General features: G+C 35.9%; 2 protein-coding genes across 2 annotated transcripts in view; one reads left to right on the forward strand and one right to left on the reverse strand.

Moving 5' to 3' along the window:
• Positions 1 to 3,738: 3,738 nt before the first annotated feature.
• LOC107567176 (bicaudal D-related protein 1-like) lies at positions 3,739 to 8,106 on the reverse strand. The gene is made up of 6 exons (XM_016252816.1): positions 7,616 to 8,106; positions 5,957 to 6,079; positions 5,637 to 5,795; positions 4,992 to 5,062; positions 4,747 to 4,867; positions 3,739 to 4,372 (listed from the first exon to the last, which is right to left on the reverse strand). Exons 1-6 carry the CDS (start codon positions 7,952 to 7,954, stop codon positions 4,073 to 4,075), a joined length of 1,113 nt encoding a protein of 370 aa, XP_016108302.1. The 5' UTR covers positions 7,955 to 8,106; the 3' UTR covers positions 3,739 to 4,072.
• A 693-nt stretch (positions 8,107 to 8,799) lies between these two features.
• The window catches only part of LOC107567175 (phosphorylase b kinase gamma catalytic chain, skeletal muscle/heart isoform-like), a 6,666-nt gene continuing 4,454 nt past the window's right edge, over positions 8,800 to 11,011 (forward strand). Inside the window, exons 1-2 of the mRNA XM_016252814.1 lie at positions 8,800 to 8,968; positions 9,163 to 9,280. Coding sequence (XP_016108300.1) covers positions 9,198 to 9,280 — 83 coding nt within the window. The 5' untranslated portion in view covers positions 8,800 to 8,968; positions 9,163 to 9,197. The remainder of the gene's footprint in view (positions 8,969 to 9,162; positions 9,281 to 11,011) is intronic.

Here is an 11,011-nt window from a genome sequence, read left to right on the forward strand (position 1 = left end):
TGTGTTGCAAGTTAGGTGTTTTATTAAAAAAATGTGTATGGCTTTACAACAAACAAAGTTGCTGCAATGTAACTAAGACACCTTTCAGAGCATCAAGAGTTCTGATGTCAGGTACTACATCTCTGTTATCAAGGATAAATACAACTGTTTTACTAAAAATCTTTCTCTTTTTTGGCCCTGGGTCCATTTCTTTCAAGCCCCTTGTTCTGAGTTTTAAAACTAGTTCAATGTATTTAGCGAATAATCAATAAACAGATCAAATATTTAAGCATGTGATAAAATACCTGTTTTGGTGCTTGTTCGACAATTAGATGCCACACAATTTAACTTTTTATAACATGTATAGGTATGTTAGTGTGATTTATTACAGAGAGAACAATGTGCCATACCTCTGCACATTGGTTTTGTTAGGTTTATCAGTAGGTTTATCACTGTTATGGATAGTTATTGACGTACCAAAGCAGGGGTTTATGGAAAGATTTTCCTCGACCAGTTGTGTGCTGACATTGTGTGTGGCACACATTTAAAGGAACACTCCACTATTTTTGAAAATAGGCTCATTTTCCAACTCCCCTAGAGTTAAACAGTTGAGTTTTACCGTTTTCGAATCCATTCAGCCGATCTCCGGGTCTGACGGTAGCACTTTTATCTGTAGCTTAGCATAGTCCATTTAATCTGATTAGACCGTTAGCATCTCGCTCAAAAATGACCAAAGAGTTTCTATATTTTTCTTATTTAAAACTTGACTCTTCTGTAGTTACATCGTGTACTAAGACCGACGGAAAATTAAAAGTTGCGATTTTCTAGGCCGATATGGCTAGGAACTATACTCTCATTCCGGCGTAATAATCAAGGAACTTTGGAAGAGTCAAGTTTTAAATAAGAAAAATATAATATTTCGCAGCGCCTGAAAATAGTCAAAGCTAGGTAACTTCCAATAAGCCTATTTTCAGGCGCTGCACCCGTGGTACGGCAGCAAAGGTCCTTGATTATTATTTGATTATTAATGCAACTTTTCATTTTCTGTTGGTCTTAGTACACGATGTAACTACAGAAGAGTCAAGTTTTAAATAAGAAAAATATAGAAACTCTTTGGTCATTTTTGAGCGAGATGCTAACGGTCTAATCAGATCCAATGATCTATGCTAAGCTACAGCTAAAAGTGCTACCGCCAGACCCGGAGATCGGCTGAATGGATTCGAAAACGGTAAAACTCAACTGTTTAACTCTAGGGGAGTTGGAAAATGAGCCTATTTTCAAAAATAGTGGAGTGTTCCTTTAAGAATTCATGTAAATGTACTGTTTTTGGCAGTCTTTAGGATAAAAACTGCTGTTATAAGGGGATATTTTTGTTCATTGTGAAAGTGTCGATGTTTGTAAATTATGAATATTTTGTATATTCATATAAAGTCCTGGTTATATAAATGTATACTATATTAAATATATATTTATTACTACAATATCGTAATAATTGATAAATCAAGAAATATGCTGCAAAATTACACATCCTTAATGTCAGCGTGTGTTCTCTCATGTCAAGTAATAATTGTATTGAATGTGTATGGTGGAACACTAGAATCATAGCACTGCTATTGCTTGTTATGTCTATTCAGACACTTTTTTTTTTTTTTTTAGATATTTGTGTTTACATGGAACTGTATCTTTCGGGATTAACTGAAGTTTACTGCCAGTGATTATCAGCAGTGCTAGTTCATTGTCTTTTGCTAGATACCCAGCTAACAGGAAACATTCTCAGGACGTTGGCATTCAAACATTCTTAGAAAATTCCAGTAACTACTAAAATGTTCATTCAGAGTTATTTGGTCTTTAATAATGTTCTCAAAACATCAGCACAAAAATATCCTTCATGGAGTGTTTTTTTCCTGAAGCATTTTAGTTGGATGTTCATGTAACATTTTTTATATGTTACTACTTGTTTCAGAATTTTCAGAGAACATTCAAAGGTAACCAGTTTCCAGAATGTTTACAAAATGATAAAACAGAATGTTTGCTTAATTGAATGTTTTGAACATTTAGAGAACTTTCAGAACGGTACTTAATGTTATCATTAGCAAAACATTATTTGAACATTTTTCTGTTAGCTTGGTACTTTATTCGGCTAGATAAAAACAGAGACTTGGGTCTTTATTGATCCTGTGAAAACATTTTTTAAGATTTTGCCTGAACTTTTAGCAGTTCAATGGACTGTTCCATAAGGCTAGATTAACGGATCTCAAAAATGAACATTGAGAATACAGTGTATTTTCATTTTTATTCCCTCATTCTTCCTTATGAAACAGCCCTTTGATTTGAAGAATGTACATGTATGCAATACTAAAGAGATGAATCAGTTGAGAACGTAATGCACAGACATTTATGATGTTTTTAACAATATAGTATCTGCTGAGCTTATTCACAAAGTACAATGAAATTAATATATAGATTTTGGATTTACCTTGGCACCCACAGTACTTGATATATTTTCACTGTACGTAATTCGAGAGTCAGACCTATTCTTGTGGCTTCATGCATTATTGTTTGTTTGAAAGTGGAGGTAACTAAATGTATTGTTCTAATTGATACACAGTGATACTGGTTCTTTGTTTTATTGATCTAATGTCATGAAAGAGTGTGTGGTCATTCAGGCAGTAACAGTATGAGTCAGCGTTGAGCAGTTTGTATGGGTGTATTGCCTTTGCATGCTAGAGTGTATCTGTGCAGATTTGTTACTACTCAATAAATGTACAAGTCTTCAACCTGCTTATGTGATTGATTTGCACTGTCTATATATTTTAAACACATATACAATGCTGTAATTCCACTACTTTATTCCTATCAGGGGTAGTGGTCATCGTGACTTGTTCTTTTCTCATTTTGATCTTAAGAATCTTTCCATTTAGGAAATTGTGGGGAAAAATAGCACACAGGAGGTGACATTGCAGCTGTAGTTTCCCTTCAAAGTTGGCTGCACAGTTACTGTCAGAGCCTGTAAAAATTGCTTAGCAGCTGAACTGTTAATAAATGTTGTGGAATGAGATTCATCATATTAATGCTAAAATGTTAGCATTTTTAAGGGAAAATTGGGTGGTTTTGCACAGCATCCATCATGCACATAGGTAAAATGGGGTGGTTACATACAGTAACTGTGGACATGCAGGAAATACCAACTGACGACAACCTTTCATGTTGGTCAGTGAAAACAGATCTCGGTAGTATGCAAGTATGAAGTAGAACTGTTCTACTGTTAAAAAAGTTGAGGTCAAGGTTTTTGGTTTGGTGGGTTTTTGGTTTTGTTTTTAAATAAATTAATACTTTAATTTCTCAAGAATGCGTTAAATTGATCAAAAGTGGCAGTAAAAATATTTATAATATTACAAAAGATTTTTATTTTGAATAAATGCTGTTATTTTAAAAATTTTATTTTCTTTAAAGAATCCTGAAAAAAAAATGTTGCAGTTTCCACAAAAATATTAAACGGCACATTTGGATTTGGATCATGTGACACAGAAGACTGAAGTAATGGCTGCTGAAAATTCAGCTTTGCCATCACAGGAAGAAATTATATTTTATAATGTATTCAAATAAAACATGATTTTTTTATTGTAATATTTCAAAATATTAGCGCTTCCTAACCCCAAGCTTTTGAACAGTAGTGCAAATGACCATTGAGCATATTAAAACCCAGTGTGGATTAATAATTAAATTATAAATATTAAATAATAAAAAAAACCTCCCTGAATAGGTTATTCCAAAGAGCCTTTATAAATCAGTCTTGAATTGTATATTGTTGTTTCTCTGTCACCTTTATTCCCTTTTCTTAATATATTACTAGGAAGTCCATGACTGCAGGTCAACAAAACCTTTTAGGATTCTCAGCACAACAGTCACATAAACATCACCTCTGCAGTGAAACGCATATCCAGGAACATAGTTCAAATGTGTCAAAACATTATTCATAATATTATTTACATCCTTAGCATTGACATCCAAAGTGTGGTGAGGCAATATGATCAAAATCATTGAACAATCAATATGTGAGATCATCCATATAGTTTACACCAAAACATCTTCATCAGTCCAAAGAAACCGTTTGAAAATTGTCCGCTTTGTCGCTCCTTTGTGGCTGAGACTCGCCAGGTTCTTGTGTGCTGACTCTTCCGAGTCTGAACTTGTCTTTCCATCTCTGTGTTCCTGCAGGTGATGGAGACTGGGGGATCGGGACAGAGGCATGCATCAGGGAGGAGCAATCAGGTTTGGGAGGAAGGGGCTTATTTGAGCGCCGCAGAACACCGAACCCTCTAGACTTCTTCTGAGCCTGTTCTTCCTGCTGCTGTCTGAGGAGCTGGTGATGAAGAATGGTCTGTACGTCATCCTGTAAGAGACATGGCAGAGTTCACTGACTGCATAATTGCTTTTAAGAACATTCATGAGGAAAATCAACATGACCAAATCACATCCATGAGTGTTTTCAAGAGTCCAGATGACAACAAAACGTTCAGATCCAACAGTCCTGCAAGGACGCAGCCCTAGATGTTCTCCCAAAACAGATTACCCTTCTACTCTATTCATAGTGTATTCAATTATATTAATAATGAAATGTGTATTTTCTAGACTTTCTAAAAAAAAAATACAGAAAAAAAACTAATAAGTCTGTATCAAATAATATTTCTTTCCTTCTTACTTTAGACAAATATTCAAAAGCAAAAGTAGGTAAATTTGTACAATTTTTACTGGAGTTAAACATACTTTCCAGGCCTCCAGCTCTATGGACAGTTCTAGTCGACTCTGAACAGCTTCCAGAAGTTGATTGTTCAGTGTCATTAGTTCGTTTTTGCTTTTCAGTAGCTCAGTCTCCATTGCTTGTTTCCTGCATTAAAAAAACACACATTTGCATTCACTGTTTCATACACCAAAAACCAAGTTTGTCATCAGATTTTCATTCCTTATTCCATAACACAAACTAATTAGTGTTAGAGATCAACTGAACTCACTTTGCAATGGCTTCATCTCTGTCCCGTAGAGCTTGCTGTAAAATGGCAGCATCTTCCCCAGACTTATTTCCCTGTCAATAGTAGCAGATTTGTTTTAAAGGCCACCTATTATGCTTTTTTTGTTTATACCTATAATGTGTAATATAGTTGTTTGTGCATGTAAATGATCAGTAAAGATACAAAGTCCATATAAGTGGGAGTTAATATCGCCAACAGAAAAAAAAATGCCCTGAAATGCCTTGTTTGTAGTTCTGCCATTAAATAAGCGTTTGACCAATAAAGCAAACTGGGCTCTTGGAAAGGTGGGCTTTAAGAACTAAAAGAGACAGGGACTTAAACAAAGTGTTTAAGGCAAAGAGACGTATAGTGAGAAAAACTTTTTTAACTTAATTTCACGTAATTATATTCTAGCAGACCTCAAAAATGAAATTATAGCAATTATATTACAATTATATTGTAAATTAGCATAATATTAAAAATAATATTAATAATATTAAAAAGGCACTTAAAAAATGTCTTCAATTGTTCTATGAATAATAGGAGCATGAAATGGTTACGCAAGGCCTTACAATTGAATGGAGGGATGAGCATATTCAAAAAAGGAGGCGTGTCCCATATGAGCTGATGGGCGTGGCTAATGCTCACCTGAGAGGTGTGGTTAATGGCGAGACTCCGGGTCACTTTCTGCAGTTGAAGCAGTGCCTTGTCTAAAGGGTTAGCCTGGGACGGCTGATCGGCTTCTGTTGACTCTAAGTCTGTCAGAGGGAGTAGCAGCTTTACAACAGACTGAATCTCCTCTGCCACCTAGAAGCACCACAAAAACAATGAAGATGCAATTAGGACAAGCCCTTATTGCATAAATTAAATCACAATCCAGTCTGTTATAAACTGCCATCACTTATTATGAGAGGGTGTTCTAGGTTAAAGAACATTTTCGACTGTGGCATGACAAAATTGAGACTCACCCGTTGTCTGTTTTCACTCCAGCCGGGTCCGCTATTATTCTGCTGTTCCAGTCTATCCACCTGAGCCTTGAGCCTCAGACTGCGCCTCCGAGATAATTCCACTTCCCTTTTCACATGCTTCAGCTGCCGCCATAGAGAGAGTGTTTAAATGAGCACAGCATACAAGCTTCTATTGACATTCTGTAGGATTCAAGTAACTACACTTGTGGTGCACGTGTATGCCCACTCAGAATTATATCAGACTGACACATCTGCAAACATAAACAGAGAACGTCTTGTGCCTTTTACAACCTTGCTATTCTGGATTCTCAAAAAACTGAGACAGGTGGAATCTGGCCATGCCGGTGAAAAAAAACAGGAAGCATTCAGAACCAAATCTGAGATGACCTTTACTTCCTAGTGTGAAGTGATTTGTTTACTTAAATCTGCTGGAAAATGTTTATACTAAATGTTTCAAATGTCTGAGTATGGTGTGTCAAAAATGTCTGTGTTGTTTTAGTTTTAGTCAAACAGGCATCCTTAGGAAATCATTATAAATTCAGCCAGTAAATCCCACATTCCATTGACACTTAGTCAATGTGCTGGACATGGATTTGCACATAAATAAAAGATAAAAACCTCATGTTCATTATTAGCTTGAAAAAGAATTTGGATGAATGGAGAAAAGGCAGATGAACATTCGTTAAACAATGACTGGCTATCTGGTCCTTTCATTGATCTGGCCCTTTGTTTGTTTGGTTCAATGATAACATTTAAAATATGTTAAAATGAATAACATTTCTGATCACTTCAAACTGTTTCTCTGCTGTCCTGGCAGAGATGTGCTCCTAGATCACTTTATATTAGCATCATAATCAAATAAAAACAAGTATTTCAAATGACTGACATGAAAGTAGGGACCGATAGTTTGGATACAGTGATTAGCCTATTTGTCATGAAACAATATTAAATACAGGCTACATGTAAATAATGAACATAAAATAAGTTAAACATTTTAAATACTTCTTATGCATTTCTTTTGGAGTCTGGGTGAGGGATAATTGTAAATAGACATTCTGTCTGACTAGTCATTCAGTCAATTCTGTCAATTGTAATATTTTAAAACACTTTAAAATTAAGAAAATATAATGCAAAATATACAATAGCTATACATTAATATTAAAATTAATAAAATCCTTGAAAGGAAAATATGTCTGAAGATTTGAACATATTTAAGCATTTCTTATAGGTAAGTCTGGGTAAGGGATAATCCAAAACTAGCCAAATTCTGTCAAATGTAACGTTATAAAAATTTCAAAATTAATTTGTAAAAAAATTAAGTAAAGAGATATCATAAAAATGAAAGCAATTAAAATTCTTTAAACACAATAAGTCAAAAATTATTAACAAGTTGTATTCATTTCTTTCAGTGTCTGGTTGATAGGGTGAGAAGTCAAATTCTGTCAAATGTAACCTTTTAAAACGCTTTAAATTTAGCAACAAAATGTATTAAATAAATACGATAAAATGCAAGTATAGCTATAAATATTTTTTTCTTTAAAATTGGCTGATCATGAGGGACAGAAGGTGCGCCTAGCTGAATAATTACAGTAACTTCCCCTTTGTTCAGTCTGCGTTCACTGATTTTGAATCACTGTACTCATAATAAGCATGACTCACCGTGGCAGACACCGGGCTGGACACTCGTCTGCGAAGTGGGCTTCCACTCCGGAGCAGATCCGGTAACGCTTCATCTAAGTATGACCGATCGGACCTCGGGGGCGCGTTTGGGTCCGATTGTTCAGCCACTGCACTGCTGTCATCCACTGCCAGCTGTTCTTGTAACTCATCCAGTGTGCACAGCGGCGAGCTGTTAGACTCTCTGTCAGTGTCATGACTTGAAATGGAATCCTCATCGTCAGTTAATCGTCTGTGGCCTTCCTCAGTGGTCAGTGGTGATTCCAGGAGGTCCCTGAAAGTGCGCAGTCTTACTGGTGAATCTCTTCTATAGCTCTCCATTATCACCTAAGAGCGGCCAGAGCTGAAATGCATGTTCTTATCAGGAAAGAGAAGACTGAAACTTAGAGGAGAGAATGCCTTCAAACCAGTTTTTCCTGTCTTTTGACGCTCAGAAATGTGCGTCAACAACTCTCACAGGGTTTGACATCAGAGTTTACCTGTGGGACCGAGGCTTTTGTACCTCTGTGTACGCAGATTAATATAAATTTAGACGTGATGGTCGTGCGGGTTCAGGCCCTTTGATTATGTTAAGCTTTGAACACAACACTTAAGCTATAATTACATCTCACTAAGAGAGAAGTGGAAGCTAGAGAAAGAAATTGCATACATATTATAAAGGCTAAATGAATGCTGTTAACATGATCAGATATGTCTAAAGTAAACACATGGGTACATGCTGTTCCGTTCGGCTATGCCCTCACCCTTACTCAAATAACAGCTCGTTTATTTATAGTAGTGATGGGAGCACCGACTCATCTACGAAATGGTTCTTTCGAGTAGTTTGTCAAAGAACTGTAAAACGATTCAGTGATTATTTTACGTTGTTTGCCTAATAAGTGCTGTTAATAATTATTTTATTAAGGTTTATTAATAAAGGAGTTAATTGTATCGGTAATTTAATGTGTTCCAGTTCAGTTTTGCAGTCGCGATTCAGATTTTTTATTATTATTATTAATAAAACCTAGTTTACCGGAGACGAATCCGCCCTGAGCTATTTAGTTTTATTTAGCTATTTAGTATTTAGCAAACGATTAAATGTTCGGACTGAGAACCGGTTCGACCGATTCAATGATCCGATTCATAAGAACGATTCATTCACGAAACTGACATATTTATAACCAACGCTTCTGGACCGAAAACTGGTGCACTATTAAGGTTATATAAAGAAACGACAGGGAAACAATTAACTTCTAAGGCGTTTCGTTCTTGAGGGTGTTGCAACTTTATGGATGAGCAGAAGTAGGCTATAAACTATGAGCTTCCATAAAAACTAAAGGGCGAGCCGCTATAAAGGTGAGTGAACTCAGCTAGTTCAAGAGTAGACTGTGCTGTTTCCTTTCTTAGTTAATATAACCAAAAAATCACCACGAATTATGAACAAAAACAAAATTATTACACATTGTTATGAAATATTGGTGCAAACAATTTGACCCATGACAAGTAAAATAGGCTACCTGTGTTTGTGTGTATGTGATTAACTTTAAAAGGAAAAGGAATCTGAAGTACATCACTGGATATCAAAATGACAAAAGAGGAGGAAAACCCTGAGTGGGTTGGTGGTCAAGAATTTTACGACAAATATGAACCAAAGGAGATATTAGGACGGTAAGTGTCACCTATCTTGATGAGGTCTGTGTCTGGAAAAGGTAAATCTATAACAGTTTAGTCAGACTACATAAAATCTAACATCAAAATTAGGGATGCGCCGATCCGATATTCATATCGGGTATCGGCTTCGATAGTGCCATTTTTCTCGGATCGGGCATCGGGCAGAGAGAACCGATCCAAATCCGAGATTTTTTTCCCCCGATTGTGCGAATTATTCTGTGTTACTTCTGAAGTCGTACAATAGCTTAATGTGAGCTACATATGAATATTTAAGTCCTTACATTAAAGTTCACACAAACTCTTTTCTCCGCTGTGGCTGTCCGTCATTCGTTCAGCCTTTAAACCCTGGTCTCGTTCGGTTACAGCAGTCCGCTCGGTAAAGCTCTCTCCAAGATCATTCTGTGTTCCCATTGTACTTGATTTGTAAATACATGTCTATGATTTTGCAAAAAGGACTTTATCTTCTTGCCGGAGTTTAATGTTTTGTTACTTGCTACCAGGTGTCTGTGAGAACAAAACACGGGCGTAGAAAAGACTATAAATTGTTTTTAACGTGCACAGTAACTGAAATTTATAACTGTTAAAAGAAAGGCTCAATAAGTGTTGCACAGATATTATACTCTACGCATCAATTTCTCTTCCCTTTCCACATTGTAAGCGCTTGGTGCTCATAGACTGTCAACCCTCTATATTGCGAGTAAATCACTCGCATATGTGACTAAAATCTTCACTCTGGTGACTAAATGATGTATAATATTAGCCAATGGCTAATCAATTCTCAGATTTTACTCGCGAGTGTGTGAGTTGGATGCTTAGTATATGATTAGCACAGATATGTTTTCACCCACAGAACACTCTGATGAGTGCTTCAGAGTTTCACTCTCCGTCAAGCGATCTGTGATATTTTTCAGTTCATCTGAATGGATGCACAGCGCACCTGTGTTTGTGTATTTGGCGTAACTTAAAATCTAGTGTGAAGGCGCACGACTCGCCGTCGCTTTCTCTCACACACTCAAAGAGCGAGAGTCTTACATAACATGCAGAATTGATGCGCTACATGTAAACAATATACTTTGTTGTATTTTCCTGTAAAAATAACAGTTCCTTTGGAATTCTTCAGCATTTAAGAACTGCCGGGTCTTCCTGTAGTAGGCGGAACTAATGCGCAAACGACAATCTCATTGGCTGGTGCTCACCTAGTATCGTCCCTGTTTTGATTTCAGCAAATCAGTTCGAGCGAACACACAACCTGATTAATATTCATGAATCCAGTAGCTCATTAATCCTTAGTGCGTTTTTATATTGTTCTTATTAGTTGAATTCGTATAATAATAAGTATCTTATCAGTGTCATTGTTCGTTTTTTTTTACAGGAACACTGAATGACCAAAAAAAAAGCACCAGCACCAGTCCTAAGTTCATGGTTACCAAGTTTTAATTCTAATGACTAAACTTCTATTAAATACTTGATTATCATATTATAATGCTTAACTGACTGATATTAAGAGTGTACTTTCAGATATTTAAAAAGCTGTATCATTTTACAAACATTATATATATGTTTGTAAAATGGCATAACATATATACAAACCCGATTCCAAAAAAGTTGGGACACTGTACAAATTGTGAATAAAAACAGAATGCAATGATGTGGAAGTTTCAAATTTCAACATTTTATTCAGAATACAACATAGATGACATATCAAATGTTTAAACTGAGAAAATGTAT

The sequence above is a fragment of the Sinocyclocheilus grahami genome, unplaced genomic scaffold, assembly GCF_001515645.1.
Source record: "Sinocyclocheilus grahami isolate Dianchi unplaced genomic scaffold, SAMN03320097.WGS_v1.1 scaffold1131.1, whole genome shotgun sequence".
Lineage (NCBI taxonomy): Eukaryota > Metazoa > Chordata > Actinopteri > Cypriniformes > Cyprinidae > Sinocyclocheilus > Sinocyclocheilus grahami.